We start from the raw sequence: 16355 nt of genomic DNA on the forward strand, positions 1-16355 counted from the left end.
ATGATGAAGAATCTGATGTTGGCACAAGTAGTAGGAATCAGGAAGGAAGAACTCCCAAGACAAGAAAATACGATTCGTCTTATTTATCGTTCGGATTTACAAGTGTTATTACTGATAATGTGGAAAAGCCAATGTGTTTGTTTTGTTCGAAAGTTTTGGCTGCTGATAGTATGAGACCCGGAAAATTAAAACGCCACATTGAAACTATGCATTCTCAATACGTTGGCATGTCCCAAGAATTTTTTCAAAGAAAGAGTTCACTAAACAAAAGCAAACGTTCAAAAAATCGTTCATATTCCATCAAATGCGTTACTAGCATCGTACTTAGTATCTTACAGAATCGCAAAGTGTAAAAAACCACACACAATAGGAGAAACATTAGTTTTGCCAGCAGCTATTGATATGGTCAAAACAATGTTTGGTGAATCATATGCAAAACAGTTGCGACAAATACCGCTTGCTGATAACACTGTTGGCAGAAGAATTGATGATATATCTGACGATCTTTGCGATCAATTAGTTTCTCAGATGCACACTTCAAAATTCGCCTTACAAGTAGATGAAGCAACCGATGTAGCTAAAGACGCACATTTAATTGCATATGTTCGATATGTTGAAGAGAATAATATAATTGAAGATATATTATTTTGCAAACCCATTCCTGGCAAAGCCACATCCAGTGAAATTTTTAATATAAATCGACAATTTTTTTGATGAGAACGGCATATTGTGGAATAATTGCATTGGGCTTTGTACAGACGGTGCACAGTCAATGTCAGGACACAAAACTGGCCTTCAAGCACTAATTAAAAGGAAACACCCGATGTTCTCTGGACGCACTGCATGCTCCACAGAGCAGCTCTCGTATCAAAAAATATGAGTGAGGAACTTAACTACGTTTTTACAAAAGTAACGAAAGTTGTAAACTACATAAAAAACAGTCCATTAAAAGTTAGGTTATTTGCAAAGCTGTGTGAAGATATGGAAGCTGCTTACACCTCACTTTTGTATTATTGTGAAGTGCACTGGCTATCTCGTGCAAAAGTGATTCAGAGGGTACTTGAACTCAAAGAAAAAATTGCAATTTTTCTCGGAGAAAATCATAATGAGGATGCAAATATGTTTAGGGATGATAATTTTATTATTAAACTTATCTATTTGGTGGAAATTTTTGGAAAATTGAGTGTTTTGAATAAATCGATGCAAGGGCCACAAATTGATTTATTCATTTATTGATTCAAAAAGATAAAGTGAAAGCATTCATTAAAAAAATGGAGATATGGAAGACAAATTTGGAAAAAAATAGGTTCGACATGTTTCCACTTTTAAATTTATGCGCCCAAGTTAATATAGAAGCAAACAAAAATCTATTTGTTGAACACTTGGATGGTTTGTTAATTCATTTTTCGAATTATTTTGATGATCTTGATTTTACAAAATATGCGTGGATACAGAATCCATTTATCGACGAAGAAGATGACGAATTTGAATTAACAAGTATTGAGAAAGAAAACTTGATTGAACTATCTTGTGATATTTCTTTAAAACAAAAATTTCAGAATGTATCTCTGATTCAATTTTGGCTAGATATTAAGAGTGAATATAATATTTTGTCAAATAAAGCTTTAAAAGTATTGCTGCCATTTCGCAACATCTTATTTATGCGAAACAGGATTTTCTGCGTTAGCTGCAATAAAATCGAAATATCGTGCTCGTTTGGTTGTAGAAAAGAAGCTTCGTATAGCTATCTCATCAATGACACCGAGATTTGATAAACTTTGCGCTAATAGGCAAGCACATCCATCTCATTAAGCGACAATAATAAAATATTGTTATTCGTTTTTTCTTGTGTATAAGAGTTTATCTTAATAAATTTTTTAGTACTAAAAATTTTTGTGTTTGTAGTATTTTATAAAATGGAAGAGAGGCGCCATATGATCAAATATTTTTAAGGGAGCCGTGATAAAATAAAGTTTGGAAACCACTGCATTACCGTGTAGTGTGTTAACAATGGTGTTCTTGATGACTGTGGTCCCAACTGCCTTCAGATCATTACCAAGCTCCTCCAGTGCAGTTTTGGGCTGATCTCTCACCTTTCTCATAATCATCCTCACCTCATGAGGCAGAATCCTGCATGGAGCCCCAGACTGAGGGCAATTGATGGTCATTTTATATTTCTTCAATTTCTGAATCATACCAACAGTTGTCACCTTCTCACCAAACTTCTTGCTGATGGTCTCGTAGCCCATTCCAGCCTAGTGCAGGTCTACAATCTTGTCCCTGAAGTCCTTTGACAGCTCTTTGGTCTTGCCCATGGTGGTGGAGAAGTTGGAATGGCAGAAATTGAGTCTGTGGACAGGTGTGCTTTATACACATAACAAGCTGAGATCAGATGTATCTGTAATTGATTGACTGATTGTAATCTGTGCGCCCAGCCAATCTGTGGGAGCCAGAATTCTGGCTGGGTTGTAGGGGATCAAATACTTATTTCACTCAATGACATGCAAATCAATTTATAGCTTTTATGTGTTGTTTCTGGGTTTTTGGTTGACATTCTGTCTCTTTCCATTAAAATGAAACTTACATAAAAACTAGAGACTGTTCATTTCCTTGTAAGTAAGCAAATTTACAAATTTAGTAGGGGATCAAATAATTATTTCCCCCCACTGTAGACAGATGTGTATATATATGTATATATATATATTTGGAAAAGGCAAGATGTAAAAAATACATGCTTACCTCTGTTGGTCCTGCATACATCATTGGAGAAGGAAAAATAGCTACAACAGTTGTTTCAGGATTAAGAATGCCCTCCTCCAGCACTGCAGAATGCTGCTTCATGCGCCACATTAAAGGAACATCATCGTCTTTGGTCCAGCCACCAAGAGGATGGAGAAGAAGAACTGGTCGTCTATAACCACGGTCAATGAGGCGCTTGTGAGTGTCCTGCATTAGTAAGGCATGTCCATTATGAACTGGGTTGCGCAACTGGAAGGCAAATACAGCATCTATACAAAATAACAAAAGAAAACAACTTTTTGATATTTTCTATTTTGTCGGCAGTGATATTTCCATATGAGAAGATGCAAGTGCTGCACATATACTGTAATTAATAAAAGATGTTTTTACTTAATATTTCATATACAATCCATTTTAGAAGAAAGGCTGCACCTAAATTGTACCAATAACATATTACTATTTTTCTGAAATGTATAAACGTAAAAAGCTACTTTCACCAAGTACCAGCATTCATTTCTTTAAACTTTTGCCTCAGTTCAGCAGGTGTAAGACGATACTGATCTAAGCCATCATTCCAATAAATTCGATCTAAAACTTCAAGATCTCCACCTATTAACCAGTCTCCACTCTCCATTACCATCTAGAAAGGAAAAAAAAAAAAACAGTTATCTTTTTAATGTATTATAAAAAATATGATTGAGTACATGTATAACAGCATTAATTTGTGATCATTTCCATGATACTAGAAGGTATATTGGTAATATTTTTAAACTTATTTTCAGTACAACTGCTGGCCAAAGAGCAAAGCAAATACTAATGTGATAAATTCACATTCTTAGGAGAATAGCAAAAATATAACCCAACAATCTGTCTCACATGCCTTTTTGCACTCTCTCATCACATCTGACACCACTGGTCAGGTGATGATGCCCATGTGGCAGCTCCATGTAACTTCTTCATGCCAAGTCCAACCAGGCTATACCAGGTCACCAGTCATTTACTGACAAATAAATTCCCAGGACTCCAGGTAATGTTTTGTGCACATTTATTAGAATCCTCATGGGGTTCAGTCCTGGGAGACCTCTGTGTCTGCAGACGTTTATGTCAGCAAGTATCATAATCTGTGCATAATTCTTAACTTTACCTTATCTTATTGTTTAGTGAGATGTACTTTTTTCATTCTTTTCAGCCTTTCTCCATTTATTGTTTCAAAATAGTGCCAACACTGAATGCTAAAGACAAGCAATTACTTCAGTTCCAGTGTCTAATCAATTGTTTTTTAATGAACTAAAAAAGTAAAAAATGGCAGCAAATTGCTCTCTTTTAACATTCAGTATTGTTTCCATGTTTGTCTACATCACTCATGGCTAATTATCAACAGCTGGGTACAATTAAGGTAATAAACTTCACAGAAAGGGGTAAGTTAAAAAGAAAAAAGGCAAATAATGCAAATATTTATTCATTTCCTCGATGCCCAAATTTTTGAAGGCCAAATAACAAAACACAAAGATCAAGTATTAGTTACAATGGCACATTGATTGTGAAATTGGAAGTCATGGGGCTTGCCCATACTATGAGCACAAAGCTCTTGACAAGATAGCAGAGAGAATAATTGCTACATCTCCCGAGTGAGAGTAGACAGATGAAGGGGTTTCAACAAATAACAAGGATGTCGCTTGAATACCTCTCACTGGGTGTGTACTAGATACTGCCAACTAGGAGAACAACTGGGGCAAACCCATGGCATGTGTTAGAATTACATCTCTGGGATGACCTTGGATTGCCTGGGAATTTCCCAGACTTACTTGGAGACTGCTGCTGGAATAGGCAATCCTAAACTATAAATCAAATGAACTCAATGGTTTTGAAAAACAATGGGGACTGTATTATATACAAGTTAAAATGATACTTTAAAAGGTGCAGGGAAGCAGTCAATATCTCAGAATATAACTCAGAGTTAATTAAGTTAATAGTTAACCCCTCTCTCTCTCTCTCTCTCAATATAACACTTGCTCCCTGGCCACTTTATTAGGTACACTGCTATAATACTTCAGGGCATAGATTCAGCAAGGTAAAGGAAACATTCCTCAGGGATTTTGGTACATATTGAAATGATAGAATCATACAGTTGCTGCAGAATTGCCGGTTGCACATTCATGATGCAAATCACCCATTCCACCACATCCCAAAGGTGCTCTGTTGGATTGAGATCTGGTGACTGTGGAAGCTATTTGAGTATAGTGAACTCACTGTCACGTTCAAGAAGCCAGTTTGATATGATATGGGCTTTGTGACATGGTGAGGTATCATGCTGGAAGTAGCCATCAGAAGATGGGTTCACTGCGGCCATAAAGGGATAAACACGGTCAGCAGCAATACTCAGTTAGTCTGTGGCATTTAAATGATGTTCAAATGACACTAAGGGGCCCAAAGCATGCAAAGAAAATATCCCCCTCTCCATTACACCACCATTACCAACACCAGCCTGAACTGTTGACACAAGGCAGGATGAATCCAAGGTTTCATGTTATTGGACACAAAATTCTGACCACACCATCTGAATGTTGCAGCAGAAATTGAGATTCATCAGACCAGGCAATGTTTCTCTAATCTTTTGTTGTCCAATTTTGGGGAGCCTATTCTTAGCTTTACCCAATGTTGTCTCTTGCTGCTGTAGCCCATTTGCTTCAAGGATCAAAGTATTGTGCATTTAGAGATGTTCTTCTGCATACCTCGTTTGTAACAACTGGTTGTTACTGTTGCCTTTGTATCAGCTTGAACCAGTCTGGCTAGTCTCCTCTGACCTCTGGCATCAATGTGGCATTTTCACCCAGAGAACTGCCACTTACTGGATATTTTCACTTTTTCGGACCATTCTCTGTAAAACCTAGAGATGGTTGTGTGTGAAAATCCTAGCAGATCAGCAGTTTCCGGAATACTCAAACCAGCCCTTCTGGCACCACCAACTATCCCAAGTTCAAAGTCACTTAAAACACCTTTCTTCCTCATTTTGATGGTCGGTTTGAACTTAAATAGGTCATCTTGACAATGTCTACATGCCTAAATGCATTGAGTTGCTGCCATGTGATTCACAGATTAGATATTTGAATTAACAAGCAGTTGAACAGGTGTGCCTAATAAAGTGGCTGGTGAGTAAGTGAGTCAACTTTGCATTTTATATATAACAAAAACACTACTGCCTATCTAGACATAGTTCTGAAATTTGGGAGGATTATATATCTAAGGCAGTAGGTATCTTCAAATTAAGGACATTTCCTAAATTTGAAATAAGGATATTTCAATCTTTTTTCTTCCTCTTCATCTTTTTCACTTCTATGTGGGGGCCAATGCTTTATAGGTTTTGGAATGATTTTCATGGCCAAATGCCTTTGCTAACGCCAACCCTCCCCATTTATCCTGGTTTCAATATTTATTTAGGGGTTGGAAAAAAAAATAGAAAAAAATAAGGTACAATACAGTTTTATAATTGTTCCCGTTTTCTTGATTGTTTAGAAATTTACCACAGGTGGAATCCACTTAAGCTGCAGAAACATTTCAAGGATGATCAGGGGAAACAAGATGCACCTGAGCTCAATTTTGAGCTTCATGGCAAAGGCTATGAATACTTATGTACATGTTCTTTAAATTTTTTTAATTTTAATAAATTTGCAAAATCCTCAAGTAAACTTTTTTCACGTTGTTATTATGGGGTGTTGTGTGTAGAATTCTGAGGAAAAAAAGTAATTTAATCCATTTTGGAATAAGGCTGTAACATAACAAAATGTGAAAAAAGTGCACTGCTTGTGTCTTTTTTATTGGCCACAAAATTGAAAAACTTGGGACACGAGCCTTAAAATACTAGATCATATAACTTAAGTATTGTGCACCAAGAACATGTAATGGAGAAATATGTTGAAATATAGGGAGCGAGGAAGTCTATCTTTGTGTAAAAGGTGTCATAAATCTTGTCCCAGCATTTAACCCACTCATTTTTGTCATACTTGACTACCTTATCTGCCTTAAGTAGTTTCTTAAAAGTAAAGAATGTTGGTAAGTGTGTAACTTTATTAATATAATTCAACTTGATATAACCTTATTTCAAAATTAATTGTTGCAGTGCTACAGTGCGCAGTGCTATGCTACTGAGCTGCAGAAATATACATATTTCAGCATATTTAATATAATACTATAATTAATAACTTTACATCAAATACTTAATAAGTAAATCACTCTTAAAAATCTCAGAACAAATAAATGACTGTAGTTTTTTTACAGTGTAAGATCCTGCAGTTTTATAATTGTTCCCGTTTTCTTGATTGTTCAATTCTAAATCTTTCCATGTCTCCTATTGCTGGAGCAAGATATGAAAGTGAAATGGAGAGTTCAACATTATTAGCGACACACTAGGCTTTAGAGCTCGGCCAAAATTCAACAAAATTATAAACATCAAATATTTATTTAAATTAAGGAATATCTATATACAGGCAGTCCCCGGGTTATGTACGAGATAGGGACTGTAGGTTTGTACTTAAGTTGAATTTGTATGTAAGTCAGAATAGGTACATTATTTTAATAAATGCTATTGTTGACCGACTGTAACCAAGTGCTCTGCCAATGAATGATGGAGCTTGAGGCCTCTCTGACCCTTTTATTATTTCTACTTTATTTTCCATGGTGATGGTTGTTCTCTTCTTTACTGTATCACCAGCACTTGCATCAGATTTGTGTTTCAGAGACATTCTTGAAGGGTGAAGACAAAAGGTTAAGATGAGCTCTTCTGCACAGCACTGTCCACGCTATCACAGCAGGAAGGCACCCGTGAACACGTCTGATGTACTGACAAGAGACAACTTCCTGCTATGTGCTTAACAGTACAAGCAGGCTTGCTATTGAGAATGACTTGGGGCGGCGAGGGGGGACTCATCACTCGCCCACCACACAGTCACCTCCACTACAGTATGCTGCCTGCAGCGTCCGCCCACCGAGAACGAACACGGAGCAGCCAAAGGCAGGTAGTGAATCTCCCAACCCTAATTCAACAGGCAGCCATCCGAGGCACACTACAATGCTATCCCTACCACCTCGTTCACCCTCAATGGCCTCCGTTCAGCCACAACCGGGTCAGCGCTTGCAGCATTACCAGCCGTGTGCGCTGGGCAGGCAGTGAAATGCCTTCCTCCACTCCATCCAGCCTGCGTCCAGTCAGGAGCAGTAGCTGCGGCAGCGTAGTGGGCGGGCAGCGAACCATTGTCCTGCACACGAGCGATAGCTGTGGCTCCGGGGACTATGGACCACGGGTCACCACTTACTGGCGGGAGCCACCCGAGGGACACTACACTGGCCGAGCAGTGAAATCGCCCCCAGCCACCTCTTGCAGCATCCCCAGGCCGAAGATGACGGAGCGGCAGTTACTGAGGCACATGCATCGCAGCTGTGGCCTCGTTCGTAAGTCGTATGTCCATAACCTGGGGACTACCTGTATAGTGTTTTCTTTCAATTGGCCCACTTTTATTATAATACAACAGTTGATTGATGAAAAGTTCTATAAGCTCGCAAATGTAATATATCATTTAGAATTAAAGATAGCTGCAAAAAAAAAAAAAAAAAAGGGTTTACATGCAAAGGTGAGAGGAAAAGGACCACAATGAAATGCAGGCACTCTGATATAGTTTACAAATTATGAAAACTAAGATTACAGTGACCTTATCAAGATGTAGGCATCTTTCAATATGGAATGTATCTCCAGGACTGTTGCACACTGTTCTGAACATCTTCTGGAGTTGGATGCCAACTCTCACAACTTTATACCAAACAGAAGGAAGTAACAATAAATGTACTCAAATAGGTTTGCTTCCAAGATAGGTGGCTTCAAACAGTGCGTTACATTTCTTTAGCATGCATGTTTACCAGAAGTGTAAGGTTTTTCATATGGAAAATGAAAATATTTGATAGAACATGTACTGTTTTTTTGCACACGGTACACAATATTTTGCAAATATTTATTCTTGAACATAAGGCAGTGGCAATGACCAATAAAAGCATATTACAATACCAAATAAATGTTTAAGGAACATTGTGGGACTAAAAACATTCTCCATTTAGCAAAGATCTGAGAGCAACTAGCATCTCTCAGGGAGGCACTAGCTTCAACCAGATTTGACTTTACCAGAACAGCAACAAATATTTCTAAGCTCACACATCCACTTTAGAGCTTGGCAGTGAACGTAAACTTTAGTTTAATATCTAATAACTTTCCATATTTAATTAAAGTAGATATGCAAAAATACTTTGTACTTTCTTCTGACATTTTCCACCTGCTCTGCTGCTTGTCAAATCCAGGTACCTACCAATCATTAGCTACAATGACAGGGAGCCCCAAAATCCTCTTTCACATAAATTAATAAGCAGTTCCCTGCTTCAGTTATAAACAGAGATACAAATAAAGAATCTGGGGTGAGATGTGATGCCACACATTGCTGACCTCACAAGATGCTGTTCATCAGCAGCCCTGAGTGGTGGAGAAGGAGCATAGGACCTCACAAGCATCTCCTTGTAAATATAGATGTCAACCCACTGACTACACTGTAGGCAAGCATCAGGAATTTGAACTTAATACACAGATCAAAGAATGATATGCAACTTCCTCAGGTGGTTAAACACCAGTTATCTGCAGAAGCTTGGTAAAACATTTAGGCACTCCTGACAGCAGAGAGCTGCAGTATTCCAGACAAGACAAGACCAAAGAGTTGTACTGAATACTCTGTCAGATATGGTATGACCTTGCAGATATGGTATTGAGTAAATCTGCAAGACAGAGAGACCATAGCAACATGGTCCCTGTAAGATATCTGGACAACAAACACCACCCCAAGGTGTCATGTGAACTTGTTGGGTGCGAGTGATAATGAAGCTGTTCTAGCAATTTAACAGAGATTTACATTTCAGGGGAGAAGTAATCTGCATCTAATGCGTGCGATACTAAAGACTGCTGTGAGCTTCCATGATTTCCCTTTTTTAGTTGACTGGGTTAAGTTATAGAGCAGGGGTCTCCAACTCCAGGCCTGGGGAGCTACTATGGCTTCAGGTTTTCATTCTAACCCTTTTCTTAATTAGTGACCAGATTTTGCTGCAAATTAACTCTTTGCCTTAATTTTAATTGATGCACAACTTAAGACTCAGGCCCCTTAATTATTTCTTGTTTCCGTAATTAGCAACAAAACAATATTAAGACACAAAATGTACCAACACATAAACAACAACCTACGTCTATCACACAATAACTGAAAATAAAGGAAGGTGAAGGCCTTAGTAATGTTGATCTGCTCAGGTCTACAAAACATTTTGACAGTGCTCTTAAAAAAGAAAATAAACAGTTTTGGAAATGTCTCATGGCAGAATGAGCGCCATGGAATTAAACAGGTTTAATTAGCAACGAGAATTGGCTTCAAATTAAGAAACTGAATGAAGTTGGTTGGAGTTTGAGGCCCCAAACTGAGTTGTTCATCTGTTGGTTCACTTCACATAAAATTTATGTTTAGGTGCCGTTTAAGGAAAAAAGAATCAATTCAGCGGTCGGAGTCTCAAGAAAAGTCAATTAAAATAAAGGGAAATAGTTAATTAGCAGCAAAAACTGGTCACCAATTAAGAAAAGAGTTATACACATACATACAAACACATGCTTCAAAGTCAAGAAACACCTTCAGTGGCAGCTGGAATCATTGAGATGAAAAAAATGAAGATTCTGAAAAGATCCAAGCTTTAAAAAAAATAAAAAAAAAATACCAGGACTTAACTTTAAAAATAAAATCCAGTTAAAAAAATAAGTAGGGGGAAGGGTAATGAAATACATATGCAACTAAACAAAGATAAAGAGATTACATTTACTTTGTAAAGATAAAATAAAACCTTGCCCAGCTGGAGTGCATAAAGCTTCTGTAACCTCATCAAATCAACACTGATAAAATATTATTCATCACACAGAAATTTAAAAAGTTTCAGATGTTACCTTGATGTATGGGTGTTCCTTGCAAGTTGTTCCCCACTGCCTCGCACATCGCTCCTCCTTTCTGTGTTCATAAAATTCAGGGTTGCGTAGAATAGCCACTCGGCATCCTTCATAGACAAGAGCAAAAGCAGTAAAGCCATCCAGTCTTTCTTTATCATCCCTGCTCACAGCCAAAACTATTGGCACAGACAAGTTAATGATTCCCCCTGTTGAATAAAAAACACAAATGAAATCCACACTTGGAATAACATTGTCAACACTTAAAAATAACACATCTAAGCAAACAATTTATTTTTGTAAGTAATATTAGTATTATTCAGAATATTGAACCTATAAGCATGTATATATCCATCCATTTTCCAACCCGCTGAATCCGAACATAGGGTCACGGGGGTCTGCTGGAGCCAATCCCAGCCAACACAGGGCACAAGGCAGGAACCAAACCTGGGCAGGGTGCCAACCCACCGCAGGACACACACAAACACACCCACACACTAGGGCCAATTTAGAATCGCCAATCCACCTAACCGGCATGTCTTTGGACTGTGGGAGGAAATTGGAGCACCCGGAGGAAACCCACGTAGACACGGGGAGAACATGCAAACTCCACGCAGGGAAGACCCGGGAAGCGAACCCAGGTCCCCTAACTGTGAGGCAGCAGCGCTACAACTGCGCCACCGTGCCGCCCTATAAGCATGTATTTTCAGGATTTTAGCAGAATTCTTTTTAAAGGAAATATGTACTGTATACATAATCAAAAATGAATAATAATGAAGAAATAAATATATACCTATTAAGACCCATTATATATTTTTGAATGTTTGCAAGTATGCTTCATCTTTCTACAATGAACACTATTAATGTAAATACAAAACCAGGCAGGGAAGATATACAGTACATAGTAAGGCATGAACCATGGGAAAGTGGTCGTACAAGCCATCAACCCTTTACTGCGATTTCCCACACAGCCAAAACTGAACACACTAAATTTAAGAACATCTCAGACCATATTACAAATCAATATGTAAAGCTTTTTTCAAGTTAGAAGCTTTTAACGTGATGATTTGACTACAGGATATGAATCTTTTGTCATTTTTATGTAGCCATTAACGTGTTATTCACAAACATTTCTCAATAGCAGTGGCAAATTAATTCTTGGTGTTCAATTAATAATAGATTTTTCTAATAGAAGGCTGAGAGGGAGAGAATTCCAAATTGTAGGGGCTATCACTCTGAAAGCTCTCCCACCCATAGTTATTAACCTGTATTTAGGTACAGCGAGTAACTTCGCGTCCAATGATCGTAATGCACGGGCAAGAGTGTAAGGAAGCAGCAGCTCAGACAGATAATGAGGGGCTAAACCATGAAGGGCTTTAAAAGTGAGAAGGATAATTTTATATTTGATTCTTGAAGAAACTGCTAACCAATGTAACTCATAGAGGACAGGAGTGATGTGAGCAGATTTTTAATGTGTGTAAGTAAACGAGCAGCAGAATTCTGAACATATTGTAATCTGTTGATATATTTAGTTGGGAGGCCATCAAACAAAGCATTGCAATAGTCCAGATGGGTAGTGATGAAAGCGTGAATGAGTGACTCAGTATCTTTCACACTGAGGAAAGAATGCAGATGAGCAATGTTGCGAAGATGAAAAAAGGCTGTATGCACTATTGAGCTGATGTGTGATTGAAAAGTAAGAAGCTGATCAAAGATGACACCCAAATTACGGACTGATGTTGAGGGTTAAACCAGGATCCCATCAATGTCAATTTTTAGCCCATTAAGGGTAGAGGGGACAGATTTGGTGCCAATCAATAAGATTTCTGTTTGATCAGGATTGAGTTGTAAAAAATGATTTGTCATTCAATGATTGATTTCCTGAATGCAATCAGTCAGTGCAACAGGTGAAGATGTTGCAGTTCCATCCATGCTTACATAAAGTTGTGTGTCATCGGCATAGCAGTGGAAGCTCAATGGGAGCATATAGATGTTGAAGAAGATTGGACCGAGAACTGACCCTTGAGGGATACCTTGTGTGAATGAAGTAGTGGCAGATTTGGATTCCATAATGAAGACGTAATACTGGCGATCACTGAGGTGTGATGTGAACCAAGAAAGAGTGGCGCCAGAGATACCAATAGCTGAAAGTCAGGACAGTAAAATGTCATGGTTAACTGTATCAAATGCTGCGCTCCAGTCAAGAAGAACTACAATAGCGGCCATCCCAGAATCTGCGGTTACAAGTAAGTCATCGTCTACCTTAAGTAAAGCAGTTTCAGTGCTATGTAGGGCTCTGAATCCAGATCAAGCAGGTTATGTAAATTTAAATAATCATTGAGTTGAGCAGCAACAACCTTTTCTAAGATCTTAGTTATAAATGGAAGATTAGAAATTGGGCGGCAAAATTTTAGCTGTAAGGGATCTGAGCCAGGTTTTTTCTTTTTCAAAACAGCAGCAGTTTTTAAATCACTTGGAACAACAGAGGTGCGGAAACTACAGTTGATAAATTGAGAAATAGGGGCAGAAAGTTTGTCAGTGCAAGCCTTAATCAGTAAAGTAGGTGCAGGATCTAGGGGGCAGGAAGCTTGATTTAATTTAGATACTACTTCAGCAATATAGGTTGGTGTAGTGGGGTTAAATTTAGATAAATAAACTGTAGATTTAGAAGTATGATCAGTCGACAGAGATGAGGAATGATTAGTAGGGAAACTTTGATATATGGTCATAATTTTTGACTGAAAATAGTCCAAAAATAGGTTACAGTGCTCAACAGAGAAATATGGATTTTTACCAGCAGGTTGACAAAGTCTGTTAACTGTATTAAAAAAAATATCTAGGGTGACAAGTACCAAAGTCAATAAGAGATTGTCAGGAGCATCAAATTCCTTGGTGTTCACCTGACAGAGAACCTCACCTGGTCCCTCAACACCAGCTCCACAGCCAAGAAAGCCCAGCAGTCTCTTTATTTCCTGCAAAAGCTGAGAAAAGCCCACCTTCCATAGGACGACTATTTAAAGCATCCAGTGCAGCAGCATCACTGTTTGATTAGGGAATTGCACTGTCATGGATTGCAAGACCCTGCAGCGGATAATGAGAACAGCTGAGAATCTCTCTTCCCTCAATCATGGACATGTACATCACACATTGTATCTGAAAGGCCAACAGCACTGTGGAGGACCTGACATATCCCCTCACAAACTATTAACCCCACTGATGTCAGAAAAAGGTACCGCAGCATTCTGGCCTTCACTATCAAAATGTGTAATAGTTTCTTCCCTCAAGCCATTAGACTCTTAAAAACACTTAGGAACTAGACTTACAGCACACAGACACATTCCCACTCAACTAGATCATGTTTCCTTATATTTATTATTATACTGTTACCTTCTTCCGACTTCCAGTGTCATGTTTACTTCTGTCCTTCTATTAAGATGTTGTCACATTTTGGCACAATCTGGTATTTATTTTGTACCCTTAGATATCATAAATGTGTACTTGTCAGTGCTGCACTGTCTTCATTGGTATCATTGTCTGTCTTTGCAGTGTCCTGCAATGTTTGCATATGCCTGCATTTATGTACTTTACGTTGAAATGTGTAGCTTTTTCTGTAGACCTGGAGGAATCTTGTTTCATTTCACTATGTACTGTGCTAACTGTATATGGCTGAAATGACAAAAAAAGCAACTTGACTTGATGTAAGGAATACAGCATTAGCCTACAAAGTGGGTAAACAAAATAAAAAACATCCAACAATATATTAATATCAAGAACTTTGTATTCAAAACAGCCTCAGTATTTTTTTGGAAAGCCATCATACAAGTTCTGAACTATATATACTGAGACACTAGACCATTTTTCAAGAAGACAACACTCCAATTATTTCTTTGGATGAAGGGGGTGGAAATCTACTACGTACTGAATGCTCTAGAAATTCCCTAAAACAGGCCATTCAATTACAAATTCAGTTGGGCCCGATTTTCAAATCAAGAAATTAATCTGTGCCATAGTCAGTGGCCAGTGAGCAGCAGGTAATAAATTTTAAATCAACACAAATGTATTGAATAAACAAGTAATGTTTATTCATTGTTTCTCTTTTAAATTTGGTCACATCTCACACAGGCATATGAAAATGCATAAAAAAACAATAAGATATAATTGAACAGAATCTGAGGTAGTAACAATACTTTTTTCCACTTTTCAAATAAAAAAAATATTTTGGTAATATCTGACCTAGGCACATTTCAAAGTGCATAAAATCAAAAAATACACAATATTAGCAATAAATTGGTTTACCTTTTGAATTAAAATAAATAATTTGGTCATATACGACTCTGGAACATCACAAGGTGTATTTAACAGAATAAAAAATACAAGGCTATCAAAGCTATCTGTGCACAAACCCATAAGCAATAAAAGTGACTAAAAAGAAAAAGAAAAAAACATTTTCATATACTTGTAGACTTTCTTGTATATTCAGATATGGAAATGGACATCTGAGGAGTAAAACGCAAGACAATGATTATATTTTTAATTATGTACATTAAAAAACCATCATCAACAAATTAAATTAATAATATATTGAACAATTATTATAAAAATAAACTTGAATATATCAAAATCTATGTTTTGTACCTAATACTTGTATGCAAAATTTGGTTGTCCTGAGTGAAAGTGTACTGAAGTTATCATGTTTACATACATACACACACACACTCCATTTGCTGGGAACCTCATCTGTTGAATATATTTCTTTAAATTCACCTTGCACCTGGCAAAGCTGAATTTTTTTCTAACACCCTATGGTGCTTTATGAGGCACAGAGCTGTAGCAGCCATGCACAGAACTTTCATGTTTGGGTAATGTGAGATCATTGCTCAGCTGCTTCTTGCACATGTGATGTCACAACCCAATCATTATGCCAATCTTCCCACCCTGCATGTATTAAAAAAAAACTTGCAGTATTTTTTTATAAGAGGGGCACATTATTTGATCAGAAAGAGAATATTCTGAATACTGCCACCAGATATATAAAACTGATCCCTGTGCACTGGTAGCACAGCACTGCATGTCTAATTGGCATGGATATTTGGCCATGTGCTACAGCTAAGATCCAAAACAAGCCTTAAAGAAGCCCTGTCACAGAGAAAGATAAAACACATGTGAACCCTGTGAAATAACAATAACATAAGATTTATTACAGTTTACAGGTAATTCCGTCTTCTTCATTGAAGTAAAAGTGTAAAGCATTGGCACAGATCAGAAACAAGAAAATAATATTCCAGCCAGATATATTAAAGTCCAAGAAATTTGTTAAACGTTTGATATAAAAGAATCAAAAGTGTTTAAACATTTGCACATAAATCTGAATTTATTAATGTCAAATTACAGCAACTCAAAATAGGCACATTTAATGTCCATCTTATTCTTGGTGAATTCTTGTAAGTACTGTAATTAAATTTTACATGGAAAGCGTGCTGTATTCCTCTAGAAGTTCTGCTAGTATGACACAATGTCTCTGTAATGTAGACTTTTTAAGACTAATGTAGATGTTTGGTGGTTAAAGAACTGGAGTTTAAGACGTGCACCATCTGTTCTCCTGTTTGGTATTACA

General features: G+C 37.5%; 1 protein-coding gene across 2 annotated transcripts in view; it reads right to left on the bottom strand.

The window, feature by feature from the left end:
• papss1 (3'-phosphoadenosine 5'-phosphosulfate synthase 1) overlaps positions 1 to 16355 on the bottom strand; it is a 109345-nt gene that overhangs the window by 36071 nt on the left and 56919 nt on the right. For both annotated transcript variants that reach the window (XM_039759216.1, XM_039759217.1), the window contains exons 8-10: positions 10745 to 10950; positions 3244 to 3379; positions 2740 to 3008 (exon numbers count right to left, since the gene is read on the bottom strand). In XM_039759216.1, coding sequence (XP_039615150.1) covers positions 2740 to 3008; positions 3244 to 3379; positions 10745 to 10950 — 611 coding nt within the window. The remainder of the gene's footprint in view (positions 1 to 2739; positions 3009 to 3243; positions 3380 to 10744; positions 10951 to 16355) is intronic.

The sequence above is a fragment of the Polypterus senegalus genome, chromosome 7 (assembly GCF_016835505.1).
Source record: "Polypterus senegalus isolate Bchr_013 chromosome 7, ASM1683550v1, whole genome shotgun sequence".
NCBI classification, from domain to species: Eukaryota; Metazoa; Chordata; class Cladistia; order Polypteriformes; family Polypteridae; genus Polypterus; species Polypterus senegalus.